The sequence below is a fragment of the Sorex araneus genome, chromosome X (assembly GCF_027595985.1).
Source record: "Sorex araneus isolate mSorAra2 chromosome X, mSorAra2.pri, whole genome shotgun sequence".
Classification (NCBI taxonomy): domain Eukaryota; kingdom Metazoa; phylum Chordata; class Mammalia; order Eulipotyphla; family Soricidae; genus Sorex; species Sorex araneus.
This window is the reverse complement of record NC_073313.1, coordinates 371,544,137-371,565,403: the sequence shown is the minus strand read 5'-3', so window position 1 is coordinate 371,565,403 and position 21,267 is coordinate 371,544,137. Positions and strand designations below refer to the sequence as shown.

The window sequence follows — 21,267 nt, the reverse complement described above, 5'->3', positions numbered from 1 at the left end:
GCTTAATTGAATTGTTGAGGTAATAGGATTTGTTTTCCTGTAGGAGCTGGTCAGTCCTGGATAAGACCATCCGCTTTGAAGTCTGACATTAGGGCTGCCTGGTGCGCTCTTGCACTGGGTACAGGGCGGGGCTGGCTTCCACAGCAGCCACCAGAGGCGGTGAACTTGGTACCCAGTCTTGGGCAGGCTAGAGACAGGCCCCAGGTCCTCCCGCGTGCGGTTCCTAGGGGTCGCACAGAGATGGAGAGCCTTGTTGGTCACGAGCACTTCAGGTGCCCCGGGTTAGGTAACAAGCAAGTGCTCCTTTCCACCCTTCCGAACCCGGGCTGCCCTTCCTAGCTTAGGGATTACGTGTTTACTAATTTATACTTCTTGCATATTTCATATGATCATGGATAATTTTGTCCTTTTCTTAGTTTACATTTTCGAGTATTCATACATATATTTTATTCATAGACAAACCTCTTACAATTAAATCCTCTTAATAACTACAGTCCTCAGTAATGTTGCTATGCTTAGTTTTTTCCTGAATGTTAAATTTTCAGTATGTGATTTTTTTTACCTTTTTTTTTTATTTTGCAGGAGGTCCTAGGTTATAAAATTGATCACCAGGTTTCTGTTTACATTGTAGCAGTATTAGAATACATTTCTGCAGACATTTTAAAACTGGTGGGGAATTATGTGAGAAATATCCGGCATTATGAAATCACAAAGCAAGATATTAAAGTGGCCATGTGTGCTGATAAGGTAGGGTACTATGCTTTTCCAAGTTCTGTTATATTTTTATTCATGACTTATTAAATGCTAACATACAGTTCAGACAAAACTGCATGTTACATGGGGAAAGATTATTTTCAGTTATCGAAAAGCAAGTATTTAAGATAATTATGAGGGGCTGGAGTGATAGCACAGCGGGTAGGGCGTTTGCCTTGCACGCGGCCGACCCGGGTTCGAATCCCAGCATCCCATATGGTCCCCTGAGCACCGCCAGGGGTGATTCCTGAGTGCATGAGCCAGGAGTGACCCCTGTGCATCGCCGGGTGTGACCCAAAAAGCAAAAAAAAAAAAAAAAGATAATTATGAGACTAGAGGTAGAGAAGGTAGGAGGCAGAATAAAGTGTTTAAGCGAAGTGCCAGGTGCTTTTCCTTTGTGTGTGGCTGTTAGTAGGGTTAATAATAGTCGACTCCCGGTGAATTCCCTAAGTTCATTTTGATTGGAAAACTTGAAAGGTGTGAAGTTACTTGAAAACTTTTGAAAACAATAAAGTACTCTTTTTTTCAATGCTTTTCTTTAGGTTTTTACTTGTACAGTTTTACTATAATAATATTGAGAACAAATATTATTATAGTAAAGTCAAGTCATACTGAGATTTTCTCATTTGGTCCCATCTGTATTGGAGGCCTGCCCCTCCAATACAGATACTTATACTGACGTTTTATAAAAGTTCAGCAAGAAAAAAAGTAATTGTTGCCGAAATTTCTAAGAAATCTCTAAATCTAGGCCTGTCAGAGTTCAGAGCTTAGTCATTTAAAGTATTGCCTTGGACTTTTCACTTTTTAATATAAATTTTCAAGAAAGAAAATTTCCCTGAAAGCATTTATTCCATTTTACCTATTATTGATTAATAAAAACTAACTTTTTATTAATCCACTTAGTTCTGTTTTAGTATTTGTTCTCCCAGAATAAACATAGCCAGAATCATCAGATCTGAAAAGTATTTTCAAATTTCAAAATAAATACTTTTTAAATAATTAAATTATTAAGTGATAGAAGATACTTTTAATGAATCAGGTAAATGAGGTCTCTTGAATGCTTGCTCTGTGCACTCGGGGGAATTGGTGGAAAAGTCTATAGCAGATTTCAGAGGAGAGACAGAGAGACGAGTATCTGCACAGAATAATCCGAGGTGAAATATCATTTATTGTGTTACGGGATAACGCTGCAGAAGTTGGTTAGAGGCTGAGACGCAGTGGGCAGGAGTCATAACAGTAGACTGCTTGGGAAGAAGAAACTTGTGTCGACCGTCTCCAGTAAATGTGTGTCCGAGTGCCAGCCGCAAGACTAGAGTTCCTCAGAATAGTGGAAACTAAGTTCAGAGCGAAACCTAAAGCAGGTTTTTGGCAACAGCTCAAAAGTGACAGGTTTAGAGGGAGAAGGTTCCACGCCAGCATTGACAGGCGTCTTGGACATGGGCCGCTGTCGACTCCTGCTTCAGAGAGGGCGGGAGGGCCCGGGGGCGTCCCACAGAGACATCAGTGTGTGCCCTTGGGCCTTTAAGAAGTGTTTAAAGAACAGGTTCATGTTTGACTTCAGGTTTGACTTTGGATATTACAAAGTAATAAAGATTATTTTTAATAATAAAGGTATTTTTAATCTCTTTTTATATCTGTAGGTATTGATGGATATGTTTCATCAGGATGTAGAAGATATAAATATATTATCTTTGACTGATGAAGAGCCTTCCACCTCAGGAGAACAAACCTACTATGATTTAGTAAAGGCATTTATGGCGGAAATTCGACAATATATAAGGGAGCTAAATTTGATTATAAAGGTTTTTAGAGAGCCGTTTGTCTCCAACTCAAAACTGTTTTCAGCTAATGTAAGTCACGTGTCCGTGTAGACCATCATTGCACACATCGCTCGTCCTGTTTGCCCACACAGATTGAGTGGAAATAATGGGTGATTGTTACGGTCTTTTTTTTTTGGGGGGGGGGTCACTTGGCAATGCACAGGGCTGACTCCTGACTCAGGCACTCAGGAATTACTCCTGGCGGTACTCAGGGGACCATATGGGATGCTGGGAATCGAACCCGGGTTGGCCGCATGCAAGGCAAACGCCCTCCCCGCTGTGCTATCGCTCCAGCCCCTGTTACAGTCTTTTAAAGTTGGAGCCCTGGATCACAGGGACCCATCACAAGCACAGTTGCCACAACAATTACAGCCATCAAACACAGACATCAAAGCCGAGCTGAAGCACACGGAGGGGCTGGAGTGCAGAATAGGGGGTGGGCGCGCGTCTTTGACCCCGACTCTCTCGGGGGCCCCGAGCACACCACGAGGGATCCCGAGTACAGAGCCAGGAATGATCCCTGAGCACCGTATATATATATATATATATATTATATATATATATATATATACACAGTGATGAATTCTGCCTGTGCTCCAACAGGGGGAGCCTCTTCTTTGGGTGGGAAAGGGTGGGTTTGGGTGCTGTTCCTTGGTTTGTCTTTGGTGTGTGCGATGGGGGTGGGGGAGATGGGTTGGTTTCGTGGTCCTCAAATCTTCCTGTTGGTGGCCTGCTCAGGATTGCCCCGGCGCTGCTCAGAGCCCAAGAGCTCCCTGGACCGAAGCTGGGCAGCCGTGTGCAGCGCGCCCCGGCCCCGGACCGTCCCGGCTGCAGGGGAAGGCTGGGTCTGCCCGTCTGACCAGCTCTCAGCTGGAGATTTACAATTAAAGAGACAGTGCAATGTGCTGGTCACCCAGATACAGCAGTCTGCCCGGGAGCACTGAGACCCGAGCTGATGGCACGACCGTTTCAGATTAGTAACTGGAACAGCCCAGCTGTCTCGGGGGATGCCGAGGGGAGCAGACGAGATTGTCTAAGGGCGTTGCATTATAGTTTTGTTTTGTTTGGGGACCCCACCCCGCGATGCTCAGGGGTTACTCCTGGTGCTCGGGGGACCATGTGGGGTGCTGGGGATTGAACCCGGGTCGGCGCGTGCAGGGCAAGTGCCCTCTGTGCCCAGGGTTTCGGGCTCCGGTCCTGCGTGCCGCTGACCTCCGCTCTCCCCTGAGTTCTCCGGGGGTAGCCCCAAAACAAAACATTAATTTTCCTTTCAAAAGACGTTGACAGAAGGCGGCGGTTGTGACTCGGTGTAAACACGCATTGCGTGTCTGAAGCCCCGGTTCCATCCCAGCCAGCAAAAAAAAAAAAATTTTGTTTTAAGTGAGAAAATGTAAAAGGTTAGCCATAGATTGGCGGGACGTGTTTGAGGGCTCACGTTTCACAAAGGGCCGCGTCCCCCACGTGCACGGAGCTGTTCATAAGTGATTTGAGAGACAGCTTGATTTTTTTTGTTTTTTAGTTTGTATTTTTTTTGTTTGGGGGCCCCACGCAGCAGTGCTCATGGCCTGCTCCTGGCTCTGTGCTCAGGGGTCACTCCTGGTGAGGCCCAGAGGCCGTGTGGGTCCTGGGGCTGAGCCCGCTGCCCTCCCACTGAACTCTTGCTTCAGCCCCCAACTTATTTGTTTTGGTTTGGGGGCCACTCCCGGCAGTGTTCAGGGCTGACTCCTGGCTCTGTGCTCAGGGACACTCTTGGCGGGACTCGGGACCGTCAGGGGTGTCGGGGATTGAACCCAGGGAGGGCTTGAGGGGCCGCTGGGATGCTAGGACTGCACCCCCACTTGGGCACTGTGTTAGAGAAGACATACCAGGAAGTACAGGCAGACCCCAGGCCAGAGTCACAGTGCAGGACTGGGACTTGGGCCTTGTCACAGCAGCACTGCACAGGGTCCCCCACGCCCTTCCAGGGGTGACCCCTGAGCACAGAGCCAGGAGTCAGCCCCGAGTGCTGCCTTACCTGCTGTATCCTACGTGGCCCGTTCGGTACTTTTTAAGAAAGCGAAGATGTCTCCCAAAAGCTCAGAGTTTGAAAACTCCCGAGGTAGAGGAATGTGTTTGCAGACTGTCCCTCAGCGCAAAAGGAACTCTTTTTGTTTCGATGTTGGGGGTTGACGAAAGAAATTCTAAGGCTTCACTCCGGTTTGCAAGTTGTTAAAATTCCTCGTGGGGGGGGGGGTGCAGCTCCCACCCTCCCGTAGCCCCAGCAGCCGCCACGTGCCACTCCGCATCCCCCTGGTCGCACCCCAGGTGTAACGCAGAAGCCAGCCAGTGCCGACTGACAAAAACACTCGCACAGAAGCTTAGCAGCCCCCAGGCAGAGACTGGGGGTCCCTGTGGGGAGGTACAGTCTTCACAGGTGAAGATTTCTTGGCCCACTCCATTAATCACCTAGTGGTAACAATGTAAAATAAATTATATTCTATATTATGGGGCCCTGCTGTGGGGGCGGACTTGGCACGCGGTTTAGGAATGGAGACGGTGGACGGACGGGGACGGTGATGGCGGCTCTGGGGCACTGGATGCCTGGAACAGTCATCCTGAACAATTTTGTGAGCTATAGTCTTTAAATAAAGTGAGAAAAGAATAAAATCCCTCACTTGTATTGTCATACTAAATTTCAATATGTAAATAGGTTTATTGGCCTGAATTTTATTACACAGCCTAACTGAATTCATGTGTTCCTTCTTCCGACAGGATGTGGAAAACATATTTAGCCGCATAGTGGATATTCACGAACTTAGTGTGAAGCTACTGGGCCACATTGAAGACACTGTAGAGATGACAGACGAAGGCAGTCCCCACCCCTTAGTCGGAAGCTGCTTTGAAGACTTAGCAGAGGTCAGTACTTGCAAAGAGTGAACGTTTTCTCTCATGTTCGTGTGTATTTCTCATGTGCAGAGCGTTGGCTGCTCCGCTTACGTGCGCTTGTCGGAGTACGTTGTAAGTCACACTGCTTACGATCAAGGCTTCTTGCCAGGTGCGGTCAGAATTTACGTGCAGTTTTTCAGCTGCGTGGGGTCAGCATGCTCAGGGGTCTTCTGTGTTAGCTCCTGACTCGAGACTCCCTGAAAGGGGCCGCTGGCCGCTGACAGGCCGGAGCGAGGCTAGAGACACGGGCAGACGTGGGTCTGAGGACTCACTGTAGAGTTGAAGTTTCGCCCCTTTGGCCGGAGAGGTAGCCAGGGTAGCCAGGAGGGGAGGCGCTTGTCTCGCGAGCCCGGCCCAGGTTCGATTCCCGGCACCGCCAAGAGTGACACCGGAGCCGGGTCATGCTGCCTCGGACCGTCTGCGATCGTGCACGCTTATCCCTGTCTCAAAGCACACGTCTGATTGTCCAGCAGGGGGAGTGAGTGCGACCCCGTCACAGAGGAACCTGCCCGTCACTCAGCCTCGGAGAGGTGCAGTGACTCTGCACGCCAGGTCCCACGTAGGTGATGTCGAGAGGAAAACCGGTGACGCTGATGCCAGAATAGCCGAGTCAGTCCCAAAGGCGGCACCGAGCGTCCCTGGGACTTCAGGCTCTTACTTTGTTTGCTCTCTAAAATTTCACTCTGCCAGAATTAAACTTGTGGAGTAAAAGAGGACTTCCAGGCTAGGCCGAAGGTAGCTCCTGAGCACTCCCAGGAGGCCGCTGGGTGCTGGGTGTGCCCAGAAAGGAACACGGGGAAAGCTTAGGCAAAGCAGTTTGGTAAGTGTAAGCTCCGCACGGCCCCGCTGCTCTGCTTCAGGCACGTGACGTCGTCATCGTTGTCGTCATCATCATTATCCCGTTGATGGTTGATTTTCTCGAGCGGTCTCAGTAATGTCTCCATTCGTCCTGGCCTCTCTTTAGAAGCCTCTCTTTACTCATCCTTTCCAATGGTGCCGCATTGGAGGCTCTTTCAGGGTCAGGGGAATGAGACCCAACATTGTTACTGGTTTTGGCATATGAATACGCCATGGGAAATTTGCCAGGCCCTCCCAAGCGGGCAGAACACTCTCGGTAGCTTGCCAGGCTATAAGATGTCTTCCGGGAGCTTGGTTTTATGGTCTCTGGATGTTGGCCATTGGTGGGATTACATGGGGCCAGGGGCAGTCCCTGGGTGTGACCGCCTAGCTACTGGAAAATGGGGAATCTGGGTGGAAGAGGCCTGGTCCTGATCCAAGCAGGCTTGGAGGTCTCAGCCCTGGGTCCCGCAGACCTGGGTGTGTGGTGTTGTCAGTAGAAAAATGGAACAGCCGGATCAGAACCCAGATCAGAGTGGCCCGGGAGACGCCCGAGGCCGGGCACGCCCCTTGCCTGTGCAGGACCCTTTTTCCCATCCCTGCGGTGACTTAGCCCCATTCCCCATAAGCACTGCCAGGGGTCTCCTGCAGTCCCCCGAGCACTGCCTAAAAAGCACTGCATTGCCTGCCCAAGTACGCAGCTAAGCTAAGGATCTCGCCAAGAGTGTCCCCCTGGGGCCCCTAGAACTGCATGGAAGGCCTCACGCCAGGCCAAAGATAGTCACAGATTCATAAGAAAGAGATGAGTAAATGGAAATATATTGTTTGTGGATGAAAAAAAAACAACAGTGTAGTAATGTGACAGTGGCTCCCAAATGATCTGAAAATACAGATCATGTATTTTCATGAAAATGCAGAGGCCCCTGGGGTACTGACCGTGCAGAGGCCCCTGGGTACTGACCGTGCAGGGACCCCTGGGGTACTGACCGTGCAGGGGCCCCTGGGGTACTGACCATGCAGGGGCCCCTGGGGTACTGACCGTGCGGGGGCCCCTGGGTACTGACCGTGCGGGGGCCCCTGGGGTGCTGACCGTGCGGGGGCCCCTGGGGTGCTGACCGTGCAGGGACCCCTGGGGTGCTGACCGTGCAGGGACCCCTAGGGTACTGACCGTGCAGGGGCCCCTGGGGTACTGACCGTGCGGGGGCCCCTGGGGTGCTGACCGTGCAGGGGCCCCTGGGGTGCTGACCGTGCAGGGACCCCTGGGGTACTGACCGTGCAGGGGCCCCTGGGGTACTGACCGTGCGGGGGCCCCTGGGGTACTGACCGTGCAGGGGCCCCTGGGTACTGACCGTGCAGGGGCCCAGCACTGCTGGGTACTGGCATCGGATCAGGCACCTAAAGCATCTGGTGCAGAAGCTGTTTCCAAGGCGTCCTTGTCCTCACAAATGATCAAGAACAGCGCATTCTGCCTTTCATTAACCGTGACATTTATTTAGGTAATTATAGCAAGGGGAGCATTTTGGCCACTTGAATTTAAATTGTTGTGTAATTATTTTGTGAAACTGTCAACAGTGACATTTTTTAATATAGACTGAATTTACATTTCCCACCTCAGAGTGTGAAAGTAAAAGTCTGTCCCTAGGAAGTCACCCAGAGAAGGGCCAGAAGTGTGGCTCAGTGGTAGAAGACCAAGCCTTGGTGCGCGACACCTGGCCTGGTCCCCAGCAGGGTGAGGGAAGGACAGCACTGTGTGGAAGTGTCCGCCCTGCCCGACGGTGACGTCTAGGTGTTTTCTTATTCTGGCCAGCTTTGTTTTCCAGACCCAAAACTATTCAGACTCATGATCATATTTGTTGATAATAATATACTGAAAGTTTCTTTTACATTGTAATTTTGTGTATATTTTTTTGGCCACACGTGGTGATGCTCAGGGCTTACATCTGGCTCTGTGCTCAGGAGCCACTCCTGGTGGGGCTTGAGGGATCAGACGCATTGCTGGGGATTGAGCCCCCGTTGGCTGTGTGCAAAGCAAGCACCTTACCCACTGGGTTCTCTCTCCAGCCCCTGAAAGTTTTTGGTAAGCGGTATAATTATGGATAAGGATCCTGCTGTCCATTAGAAGGAATTTACTTACCATCTTCCTTGAGAATACTACATTTGTAGGATAACACTATGAAAGTTAAGAGCCGTGTCACTGTAATCAGAGATTTGAAGAGAAAATTTTAATATGTTGGTTCAGATATGCTAGTAACTTAGTTTTGTTTTGGTTAAGGATAACTTGTTTCATCTTTATTTTCCAAGGAGCTGGCATTTGATCCGTATGAGTCATATGCTCGAGATATCCTGCGACCTGGTTTTCAGGATCGTTTCCTTAGTCAGCTATCGAAGCCTGGGGCAGCTCTCTACTTACAGGTACAGTGATTTCTTCGTCAAAATACACGATGTCTCCAAGAGTAAGCTTGTAAAAGTGAAATCAGCCACACTCACATCACGTCCGAATTCCCCCACGCACGGCCCGGTAGGAGCATAGCGGATTCTCCGGGAGAATCGAGCAAAGCCGGCCACGCCCCGTGAGGAGAAGGACCGTGCAGAGGCGCAGAGGCGGAGGGAACACCCGGACAGTGGTTGTTTGAGCTCGCGGGGAAGAGAACAGTTGGCACAAATTTTCTTGGACTGAGATACTGCGCTCAGTAATCCCATTGGCTGTTTTGCGCTAACGGGCAGACTGGACACATTCTTGCGAGCTGCTGAATGTGTCCGGAGACCGGAGGTGGCGAGGAGCTGGGACAGGGCGGGGTCGCACGGGGCGGGTTGCGTGATGCTGCAGCCCCAGACGCCTGGACGGCTGTATTATGAGCAGCTTTGTGAAGTGCCGTGTTCAACTAAAGTTTCAAGAATAAATCATTTTGTTTTCTAGTCAATAGGCGAAGGTTTCAAGGAAGCTGTTCAGTATGTCTTGCCGAGGCTCCTCCTGGCCCCTGTGTATCACTGTCTACATTACTTTGAGCTTCTGAAGGTAAGAAACACGTGCTGCGGTTTATAAAACATTAACAGCGGGGTGTGCTAGAGAGAAGTCTCTGTTTGTGTGATTATCTTTGTGTTTCCTTTTTCCAATTAAAATCAAATGAATCTACAAAAGAGTGGCAGCTTCTTAGACTTGGGAAAAATCTTTGTATTTTTAAATTTGGGGACATGGTTTCCATTATCGGTTCTTTATAAACAACCTTTTCTGCATCCGTGGAATTCCCTCGACCCGGGGGCTTGGGTGAAGGGACCCGGCGTGGCGCAGGGCCCAGCCCGCCGTGTGCGCAGCTCAGCGCAGCCTTCCCGTGGGACCCTCCTGCTCACTGCCGCTGGGAGCCGGGGACCATCTTCAGAAAGCCCCCTTGCTGAGGGCCCAGACCCCAGTAAGCAGACGGACTTGGGCGGGGGGAGAGCACGGGAGAAGGCGCAGGCTGTGCGCCCAGCCCGCCCAGCAGTGTCCCCTCGCCGCTCCCCGGCCTCTCAGCACAGCCGCCTGTGGCCCAAAAACAAGACCAAAAACAGATTTAAAAGGCTTTTGCTTTTCTTCCCTTCCTCTGTCATGCACTGAAATCATCTAAAGGAAAACGCTTCAACTGCTTATAACTCAGAAGTATAGTTCTAAGTGATATGCTTTTAAATCTTACGCATTTACTAGTGTCACCTATTGATTACAGGTAATATATGCTGTAAAAGTGATTTACTTTTCAGGTGTCTTACTGCCAGTTGGTTATGTAAAATATGTTCTATAAAAGTTAAGAATTTTCAAAAAAAAAGTTGCGTAATGGATGAGGTAATAAAAGCACCCTGTTTTCACACGCAGTGCTGCTTCTCGGTCCATGAGCTCACTGCTGTGGCCCAGAGTGCTGCAGCCAGGCCTGACGGGTGTGAGGCCCTGGGTTTGATCCCTGGCACGGCCCGACTCTCAGCACCACCTGGGGGCTCTGGTGACCCCCACGCCTGGAGTCTCAGGCTGGACAGAGGCCCCCAGAGTGGCCCCTCGGTCTCTGGATCTCTGGTGAAGAGCTCCCGTTTCGCTTTGGTTTGGTTCTTTGGGCCACACCCAGCAGTGCTCAGGGCAGACTCCTGACTCTGTGCTCAGGGGTCACTCCTGGTGGGGTTGGGGGCACCATGTGGGTGGCGGGTTGAATCTGGGTTGGCGCCATGCACGGCACGGGCCTTACCCACTGTGCTCTCTGTGGCCACAAAAGTAATTCATTAAAGACAAATTTTATTTAGTATGTTCCAGCGTATGTATCACTAAACATCCTTCGGATTTTGCAAGAGAAGATAGTGACATGGGCTCTCCCTAGGGACAGTGACGAATGGAACTTCCCTTGGATTTCATAGACTCAGGGAATGCTCCTTCCTGCCTCTTCCACTCCAGCCCCTGCACACGGGCGTCACTTGGATTCCAGTTTGAATTAGAGGAGTCAGGAACTAAAGCTCGTGGTCACAGGACGCTTGGCCCTCAGCCTTAGCAGCAAACGCTGTGTTGCTCGGGGCCTTTGACATGGGGGATGATTTTATTTTATTTGTTTGGGGGTCAGACCCGGCTGTGCTTGGAGCTTCCTCCTTACTCTGCACTCAGGGGTCTCTCCTGGTGGTCGCGGGGGACCAGAAGCAGTGCCAAGGATTGAACCTGGGTCTGCACCCCTCCCCTGATTATTTTATTTTAAGAGAATGATCACTGAGATGTGTTTGGTGTGTGAATCATTTGAAGAAGTGATTTGTTTAGATGGCACAGAGTGGGGAAAGTTTGTTGCTTAGATTGCTTCAGAATCATCTCTCGACTCGGGATTTTTCTTAAGGCCTAATGAAATTCTGAAGAACTAGAGGATTGTGAAACCTCGAAGCAGTCACTTGTGAATGAACCGGTAGCACCGGGGAAGGTTCCAAACCCAGTTCCATAGCAGAGTCAGGCTGTTGGGGCCCACACTGCCTCATCCGCCCCACGGACTGTGATTCTGGGTTTTCTTTGCACTCTGGGCGCTGAGCTGTTATTTGTGCTCATCTGCCATTTGTATTCGGCAGCATGTTCTTGATTCTCTGTTTTCACTGGACGGCATTTCTGAGGCGTCGCCTCAGCATGCTCATCCTGGGAGGTCATGTCAGTAAAAAGTTGGGGGCAGTGTTCTTGGCCAGCTTTGCCGGGGCGACTGCACGCTTAATTACGCTCCTCGGAATCTCCGGAGTGCGTGAGAACAGTAAAGGCTTTTTGAAATTATAAGCAAAGCAGTTTGTCCCAGAACTTCTCAAACTAATTAGATCACGGAAAGCTTTTAAAAGGTTTTTAAAAAATACATTTCTAGGGTCCAGAGTGGTAACAGTGGTTAAGGCATTTGCCTTGAAAGCAGCCCACCCGGGTCCAACCCGTGGCATCCCATCTGGTCCCCCGAGCACCGCCAGGAGTAGCTGCTGAGTGCAGAGCCAGGAGTAAGCCCTGAGCATTGCCGGCTGTGGCCCCAACAAGACGTCTACTCCTGGAGCTTCCTTTGGGAAACTGTCTTTAAAACATTCTCCGTCTTGGGTGCTCCAGCATTGCGCAACCGAGACTCAAACATGAACGGCTTCATAACTTTGTGTCTCATGATTCAATTAAAAAGAAACTTAAAAAGTTCTCCAGGGAGTGGACTAATGGGCCTTCCAACACTTAGGACCTACAGTTTTTTCTAAACTTGGTGATTCTTGCTCACTGTGAATTTTTTTCCATCTGGCATCACTGTAGCTGGGGTACCATTGTGAATATGGTCCTACTGGGTGTGGCCTCAGGGTACCATTGTGAATATGGTCCTACTGGGTGTGGCCTCAGGGTACCATTGTGAATATGGTCCTACTGGGTGCAGCCTCAGGGTACCATTGTGAATATGGTCCTACTGGGTGTGGCCTCAGGGTACCATTGTGAATATGGTCCTACTGGGTGCAGCCTCGGGGTACCATTGTGAATATGGTCCTACTGGGTGTGGCCTCAGGGTACCATTGTGAATACGGTCCTACTGGGTGCAGCCTCGGGGTACCATTGTGAATATGGTCCTACTGGGTGTGGCCTCAGGGTACCATTGTGAATATGGTCCTACTGGGTGCAGCCTCAGGGTACCATTGTGAATATGGTCCTACTGGGTGCAGCCTCGGGGTACCATTGTGAATATGGTCCTACTGGGTGCAGCCTCGGGGTACCATTGTGAATATGGTCCTACTGGGTGCGGCCTAGGGTACTACCCATTGTGAATATGGTCCTGTGGGCACGGCCTCAGGGCTGACGGCATAGACTCTGGACGTGGGGGCGGCAGAGCCCTAAAACTCAGTCACAGTTGGTACCGAGGAGTCTGTTCCATGGCCAGTGACAGTCACTTCACCTCTCGAGCACTGTGTTCCTTATGCGTATGGACGTAAGAACTATACGGTGCCAATATAAGTAATGAGTGTGTGTGTGTGTGTGTGTGTGTGTGTGTGTGTGTGTGTGTGTGTGTGTGTATGTGTGTGTGTGTGTGTGGTGCCCAGGGCATGGTGACACAGGTGCCAGCCCTGGGCCGCCTCTTGCACAGAGTGTGCCCGGCCTCTCGAGCCTTTGTCTGTCCCTGCCTTCTTCCGTCCCGACCTCTGCCTCCTCGCCTGCCCGTCGTGGGCTCCTTGTCCCCTTGTCTGTCAGCTCTGGGCCGCTCACGAGAGTGTCACCCTTGACTCCCCCCGCCCTTCGTAGCAGGTCCTAATTCTAAATATGCATTCTTGTGTTTTCCTGGAAGGGGGGCTCCCTGCAGTGCTCGGCCCGCAGGACTCGGCTCAGACCCCGTCCCTGCCGGCCCCCCAAGGCGCCACTCTGGATTGCCAGCCACCCTCCAGCTGAGCCTTGCTCAGTACTTGGTGTTCCCTGCCTGTGTTCAGTGTGTGGCTTTGGGGCCAGGGCTGGTCGTTCCTGGCCCTTGGCTCTCGGGAGTCACTCCTGGCAGTGCTCAGGAGGCCTTGAGGAACCAGGGGTCAGCACTGGGCCTCCGGCATCTAAAGGACGTGCTCAGCCCTTTGAGTGTCTTTTGTTTTTTGGCCTCTGGGCCACACCCAGAGGTGCTCAGGGCTTCCTCCTCGCTCTGTGCTCAGGGGCCGCTCCTCCGGGCGCAGCTCGCGGGCCGGGTGTGGTGCCAGGGCTCACACTGCGTCTGCTGGGTGCAAACTCCCGCATTTCCCCAGTGCTCCCGAGTGCTGGACCCTTCACAGGCGTCTCCCTCCGCCCGGCCCTCCCACCTGCCCTTCCTACTCGGCAGGGGGCTCGTGGACATCCCGGCCCCTGTCAGGTGTCCCCCCGCTGCTGTGCTCAGCGCGTCTCCTTCCTGACTGCCGGGAGGAACCTGCCTGCCTGCTCCTGGCTTCTAGTCGATCCCAGCAAGACCCGAAGCCTTGATACCCAGAGATGCTCAGGGTCGCTCCGGACTCTGCACTCAGGGGTGATTCCCAGGAGCCCCGGGAACCTTAGGGAGGCTGGGATGGAGCCCAGGGTGGTCCCCGCTGTGCCATCTCCCTGGTCCCTCCCTCCTCTCACCAGACATCAGGTCACTGGGCTCAGCGGCACCTTCCGAGTGAGACCTCATCGCAGCGGGTGTACTCTGGAAAGGCTCTGTTTCAGAGTCCCACACGTAGCAGGGATCAGTCCATTTGGGGAAAAGCAGTTCAGCCCAGTAGAATTAGTTTTTGTGTGTGCGTAAACATCTTTGTTCATTTACATTTTTCTGACTACAGCGCATGCTGCCTTTCTTTTTCTTACTTTATCTTAAACATACATACATACACACACATATATGTAGAGAGATATATACATCTATGTTTGATATGCTTCTACCGTATCATTTCATCTTCATCTTAGATTTTGACATTTAATTTTAGTCCCACAAAAATCTTAGTAAAACCAATAATTGCAGTCAGTTTAATTTTTTTAATTTTATTTTTATTGTCATTCTTTTGGTTTTCGGCCCACACCGCAGTGCTCAGGGCTTATTCCTGACTCTGTGCCCAAGGGTCACTCCTGGTGGTGCTGGGGGTCCGAGTGGCAGCAGGAGGGACCTGGGTTGGCTGCGAGCGTAACCCCTGTGCTCTCGCCAGCCCCAGCAGCAGTTTTCTGGGTTTTCTTATTTTGTTTGGGAACCACACCCCGCGATGCTCAGGGCTTACTCCTTGCAGTGCTCAGAGAACATGTGGGATGTCGGGGATCGAACCTGGGTCAGCCACATGCAAAGTCCCATTGTCTGTCTCTTTGGCCCCAGCAGCAGCTTTGAACATCTGTTATAGACCGGCGGAGCTCACAGGACTGTGAAGCTACTGACCGTCACCTGAATGTCAGTAGACAGGTTGGGGCCTAAGATTACCGTATATACTAATTCCTTGTATTTTAAAAAGAGGAATTTCGGTGTTGGAGCAATAGCACAGCGGGTAGGGTGTTTGCCTTGCATGCGGCCGACCCAAGTTCGATTCCCGGCATCCCATATGGTCCCCTGAGCACTGCCAAGAGTAATTCCTGAGTGCAGAGCCAGGAGTAACCCCTGAGCGTTGCAGGGTGTGACCCAAAATTGAAGAAAAAAACCAACAACAACAACAGAGAAATTTTAGTTCCTGATATTTCTAGACCTTCCTTAGGTTTAACGGGTGATTTTAAAAAAGTACAAGGGTAGGGCATTCGCCTATCATGTGGCCGACCCATGTTCGATTCCTCCGCCCCTCCCGGAGAGCCCAGCAAGCTACCGAGAGTATCCCGCCCGCACAGCAGAGCCTGGTAAGCTCCCTGTGGCGTATTCGATATGCCAAAAACAGTAACAAGTCTCACAATGGAGATGTTACTGGTGCCCGCTCAAGCAAATCGATGAGCAATGGCCCCATCAGGGTCACGGAGATTCCCTGGGGAGAGGGAGAGACAGGTGTGGGCTTTGCACCGGCTGTCTAGCGTCCACTCTGCAACTGAACTTCCTGTCTTGCTCCGGGAGTGCTCCCGCTGTGCGTCTGCTCTCGGGAGGCTCCTCCTGTGCTCTATCTCCGGGAGTCCTCCCGCTGCCCTTCTGCTCTCGGGAGACTCCTGTGCTCTCTCCAGGAGTGCTCCCGCTGTGCATCTGCTCTCGGGAGACTCCTCCTGTGCTCTCTCTCCGGGACTCCTCCCGCTGTCCTTCTGCTCTCAGGAGACTCCTCCTGTGCTCTCTCCGGGAGTGCTCCCGCTGTCCTTCTGCTCTCAGGAGGCTCCTCCTGTGCTCTCTCTCTCCCGGAGTGCTCCCGCTGTCCTTTTGCTCTCGGGAGACTCCTCCTGTGCTCTCTCTCTCCCGGAGTCCTCCCGCTGTGCGTCTGCTCTCGGGACAGCCCTTCCTCGCTCTTCCCTCCTCCCTGACCCTCGCGGTGAGCAGTTAGTCCATTCCGAAAGGGCCTCCTCTCCACGTGTCCCCTGCACTCCCGCTCAGAGCCCGTGGAGCACGGTCGTCTCCTCTGGATCTTCTTTCCCTGCCGTGCCCGTCTCCCCTGCACCACCCGCTGGATGGGGCCCTGAGCCACAGTCGGGCTGACCGATGGACATGCCAGGCCTGCTGCCCTCCGCGTTGCCGGCGTGTTCCGCTCTCTCGCCTGACGGTGGTCTCGCAGCTTCACCCTCGCTGCTCTCCAGCCTCTCCTGGTCTGAGCTGGGATCTCACGGGGCGGGTCACACTGGCCAGTTTTGCGCACGTCCTTTGTGCCTGTTTTCCCGTGACGAATCCGCTTTCCTGCTTCCTCCTGGAAGCCTGCCTGCCCCCTCCCCCTTCGCCAGGGCACGCGTGGGCTCCCAGAGTGTCCTGTGTGACCCCCGCCGCAGCTCCGGGTCACACTCCGAGCTGTGACTGTAGGGCAGGGGGGCTCGCTCGCCGTCACGTCTGTGCTGCTGACAGGCAGTGGGAGGTGCGGTCAGCGTTGGCTCTTGTCCACTGGGGTCTGTCCGTGCTGGCCGCGCCCGAGGGCTCCCCTGGCGAGGCCACCGTCACCTACACGGTTCCAGGGACCTGCTAACGACACTTCATCTTCCCAGGGAAAGCTTTACCTCTCGAGGATCTTTGACAGTTCCGCTTTCTGTTTCCTCATAGATATTCTAACTTACATGTCAAGACTAGCCAGGTGTGGCCCCGGAAAAGGACAGTGTCCTGCCCCGGAAGCCTCTTCCACACTGACCCTTGGGATGCCTCAGGCGGGCAGAGCAGTGTCCAGCGCCGGGTTTTCATTAGTTGCTTTCTGGGATGATTCGGATGATGCTGAAGCATCTGTCAGCGGGCGGGGAGGGGAGCTGGGTCTTCGGCTGTGATCCCCGACAGGCAGCCGACCGCGACATCTCAGCACACGGCAGACGAAACGTGCCTCGGCCGTGTGGAGTTCTCTGCATGCGTCTGCCCCGTCAGACACACGTGTGGCGGCTGGGGCCATGTGACAGGGCTGCCACTAGAGCAGTGATATTTTTTTACGTCTCGTGTTTTTCTGTTGGGTTCCAAGTTGTAAGCACATCATAACTTACCTGTCTAAACAGAACAGGTTTGATTGCGGGAATATTTGCAAAGTAGGTATTTCAAAATAATTTTATTCCTTTGGGTCCTAGTTCTGAGAATCATTCTGGGTTCCAGTCCCGCCTGCTTCTGCATCAGTAAATGGTAATTCCTTCATTTAAAAAAAAAAAATCTTATATTGGAGAAGACTAATTCTAGAAATAAAAAAAATTTATCTGTGTCACTGTGATTTATGATACTCTTAATGATAGGGCAGAAATAAAAATATATTCTATTTTGTTTCTAACAAAGGGAGGTCATTAGATGGTTAGAGACGTTTAGACATATGTCTGTATATACTGCATTGGGGCTGCTTTATTTCTTATAAATTAACCAGTAATAGCTTCCACTCCTTCTGGAAAGCTGCTGCCTGTGTGCTCTCATTCCACAGCCCCTTAGTGCCGCTCCCCTTCCCGCAGTTTCCGTGGAACGTTCTGTTCACATGACATTGACTCCTTCTGCCTGTTTCTTTTTTTATTTTTGGCTCAGCAGTGCTCGGGCGTTACTCCTGACTCTGCACTCGGAACCTGGGTCAGCCGTGTACAAGGCAGCCCGTCCCTGCTGCCCGTCGCTGCGGCCAGCCTGTTCTCTAGAACAGGACAGTGGTCACTGGTGAAAGTGACTCAGGTGTAGGACACACGCTCCGTGTAGGACGTCAGCGTGAAACATGCCCCCACTCTGGGTGGGCCCCGGAGCTGCTCCCCGCCCGCCACTCTCTGTGCCTCTTGACGAGAAAGGCAGTATACATTTTGAAGGGTAAACTTGATTCTTGGTATTGAGCGTGTGACTTCATGGTGCTTTGGGATGTAGTTCCTGGGGCAAATTTAAATACAGTCTTAGAGTGATAAAATCTCAGGAGTTGATAATTTTTTTTCTTTTTCTTTTCTTGCTTTTTGGGGTCACACTCGGCATGCACAGGGGTACTCCTAGCTCTGCACTCAGGAACCACTCTGGCGGTGCTCTGGGGACCATATGGGGTGCTGGGAATCAAACCCTGGTCGGCTGCGTGCAAGGCAAACGCCCTCCCCGCTGTGCTATCGCTCCAGCCCCAGGAGTTGATAATTTTTTGACCCTGAACCGTGGAAGTTCTGAAGTGTCCCACGTTGCTGTACACGTCCGTGAAGAGTATGGCATTAGCTGCCACTCCAGTAGCGAGGGGCCGGCCTCTGCAGCCGTGTCTGCAGCTCACTAAGTCACCGTGTGCCCGCACCCAGGTGGTTAGCCGTGCTAAGTAAAGCAAGCAGAGGACACCCAGAGGCAAGGCCATTTAGGGCACTGACGTTTATTTTAGATGCTACTTAGTGACAGAAGCTTCTCGGGGATTCCCTGTCTTGTCTCCCTAGCCAGTCCCTGGACAGAGTAGGAATGCAGTATTCCGAGTCCGGCGGAACAGGAGGAATGTTCATCCTTTCTTTCGAAGATCTTTGCGTCAAGAATTCCTTAAACATGCTCCCGAGGCCCGTGTCAAACACACACTGCGTGTGCCTGGGGCCTAGAGAGAGTACAGTGGGCAGGGTACTTGCCTGGCACACAGTGGACCTGGGTTTGATCTTCAGAACCCTGTCTGGTCCTGAGAGCACCGCCAGGAGTGGTCCCTGAGTGCAGAGTCAGGGGTCAGCCCTGAGCACATCAGGTGTGCCCCCCACACACACCCAAAAAAAATTCATATGCCTAGGAAAGTTCAGTGGGTTCATATCTATTTGGTCTATGCTACGACTCCCTGGTTTTGAAAAATTTACTTAATCAAACTATAGCACAGCGGGTAGGGCATTTGCCTTGCACGCGGCCCACCCGGGTTTGATTCCTCCGCCCCTCTCGGAGAGCCCGGCAAGCTACCGAGAGTATCCCGCCCGCATGGCAGAGCCTGGCAAGCTACCTGTGGCGTATTCGATACGCCAAAAACAGTAACAACAAGTCTCACAATGGAGACGTTACTGGTGCCCGCTCAAGCAAATCAATGAGCAAAGGGACGACAGTGTTACAGTGACAGCTACCTTAGAGCTATGAAGGCCCAAAATTATGTTGTAAACTGACTTGAGGCAATTCTTAGGAGTTTTGCACCAAATTAGCCTTGCATGCAATTGACCTGGGTTTGATCCGGAGCACTGCTCAGAGCTGACCAGTGAGGCATGAGTACTCAGCACAGACCGTGTGGCCAAAACGCCGAAGATAAATAAAATATATTGGTACAGTGGGTAAGGCTGGCCGTGATGTGGCCAACCCAGGTTTGATCGCCAGCATCACATGGTCCCGAGAGCCCCACCAGGAGTCAGTGCTGAGCACAGCCTGGTGTGCCCCCCCCCCCCCCCGTCACACACACACACACACACACACACACACACACACACACACACACACACACGACTAGATTACAGAACAAAGAAACTGTTTACTCACTAAAGGTGCTTTCATTACACCTTGTAAAATTTTTTTTCTTGTTTGCTCTTGGATTTAGATTATCTTAGTCCTTGAAGCCTAAAGTAGGCAAGGTCAAAGGTAACATTTTGTCTCCAATAATTCTGCCATGTGAGAGGGGAAAGGCTAAGTGATAGAGATAGACCATATTTTGAGAAAATAGCGAGCCTCACTGAAAAGTAGACCTTCATGAATTATTTTGAACGTTTATGGCTTTAATTATCTGCACTGTCCTTTATTTGTATGGTAGAAGTTCTTAAATGTTGTGTGAAAGCTCTCGAGTAAATGTTTATTTCTTAATTTTTCCCTTTTGGTAACCAGAGAAAGGTTTAGAAGGTTAAAGGTTCCTTTCACATTTTGTTGCTGTACCGCTAACCCCTTCTTTGAGTCACAGTCACCTTGCTGCCCTGCTGGTCAGCCACTGATGTCCTCCTGCTCAGGGCGGACTGGCATGCACAGTAGAGTTACGGTTCACAGGCAACATGCGTGAGCATTCCTGTCTCACTCGAGCCCTTTATGTGAACACGGAGCCCTTTGTAATACTACTGTTAATTCACTACAGAACTGCAAGGAAAGCAGCGTACACAGTTATGGCTTCCAAAGTGCTCTGCTCTCATAAGCCTCACTGACACGTGGGGGAGGGAGAGTCGGAGTCAAGGAACTGCCTAGAAGTGCCCCGTGTCTGTCTTCTTCGCCATCCCGTTGCTTCCGGTGGTGACTGGGTCCAGAGCCTGAACCTCACACTAAATCGAACATACATCAAAATTTTCCCCTGGGAGTTGGCGTGGTCCCTGAGCACCTTTGGATGCGGCGGGGGTGGGGGGAGGCTTTTCCCTCCTGGAACCAGAGAGCGAGCACAGAGCAGAGGCCGCCAGGCTCCACTCCCGCACTCTCTGCTCGCCACCCCCGCTCTGCCAGGAGGGAGCCCTGAGCACAGAGCCAGGAGTCGGGCCTGAGCCCAGCGGGGTGTGGCCCCCCCATGTGCTGGAAAGATCCTTTGTGGCTCGTTTCCGCTCAGCCCTGTGCACCTGACAAGCTGCACGTTCCTGCCTGATTCCAGGTAGAACATCTTCTTACGTTGCTTCTACGTTTTTATGAACTGGAGAACTTGGTGCGTGTAGATGTGGCTAGTAATGAATAAAGAAGATGACTTAAGAGTAATTATGACAAATTTAAATTTTTATTGTGATAGTTAAGTCTGTTATCTTTTATCCTAAAATAAAATGAACTTTTTCTTTTTTTCTTTTTTTTGGTTTAAAATTGTTATTGTGCTGGTTTCAAATTTGTCATTTTGGCTTTGCAGCAGCTAGAAGAAAAAAGTGAAGATCAGGAAGACAAGGAATGCTTGAAGCAGGCAATCACGGCTTTGCTAAATGTGCAGAGTGGTTTGGAGAAAATCTGCTCTAAAAGCCTTGCAAAACGAAGACTGAGGTGAGTATTTTCACTTTCTGAGTTTCCCTTTTCTACCTTGAAATCAGAAATTCTGGGATCCCAGTTCCCTCCTCAAGTAAACAATGAAGAAAATCGTTTTAGTGACAAGCTTGGTCTTTCAAAGGAAGTGACTTCAAAGCCAAGAGAATTTGTTATTGTTTGAAAAACCTTTCATATTTGTGCATTTTCCTCCACACTCCCAGACGAGCCCTCCTGAGAGGAACGGGTAAGCTGGAGGAGAGAGCAGAGCGGCAGGCTGACGGCGGTCAGGGGCCCTGCCTGTTCAGAGGGGCAGAACTCGGGACCCGGGTCCCGGGGCCACTGCTCCAACCCCTCGTTACAGTCTGTTTGCTTCTTGGTTTGCATCTTGACCATTTAAGCATTTCTAAATACTTTCTAAAGCCTCTTAAAATACTTCTTAAAGTTTCACTATATAGGGGTACTTTTAAGTATTTGTCTTTGTAAATATTCAGTAGCCAGGGAGAAATAATCATCCTGGAGCTGAATTTTAAAGTCTCGAGTGATTTTTTTTTTTTAAA

The 21,267-nt window shown here is 51.2% G+C and overlaps 1 protein-coding gene across 4 annotated transcripts in view; it reads left to right on the top strand.

The window, feature by feature from the left end:
• SOS1 (SOS Ras/Rac guanine nucleotide exchange factor 1) overlaps nt 1-21,267 on the top strand; it is a 109,849-nt gene that overhangs the window by 48,032 nt on the left and 40,550 nt on the right. For all 4 annotated transcript variants that reach the window (XM_055120154.1, XM_055120152.1, XM_055120150.1 and 1 more), the window contains exons 4-9: nt 583-747; nt 2,394-2,603; nt 5,325-5,468; nt 8,637-8,747; nt 9,253-9,351; nt 20,601-20,728. In XM_055120154.1, the coding sequence (XP_054976129.1) occupies nt 583-747; nt 2,394-2,603; nt 5,325-5,468; nt 8,637-8,747; nt 9,253-9,351; nt 20,601-20,728 (857 nt within the window). The remainder of the gene's footprint in view (nt 1-582; nt 748-2,393; nt 2,604-5,324; nt 5,469-8,636; nt 8,748-9,252; nt 9,352-20,600; nt 20,729-21,267) is intronic.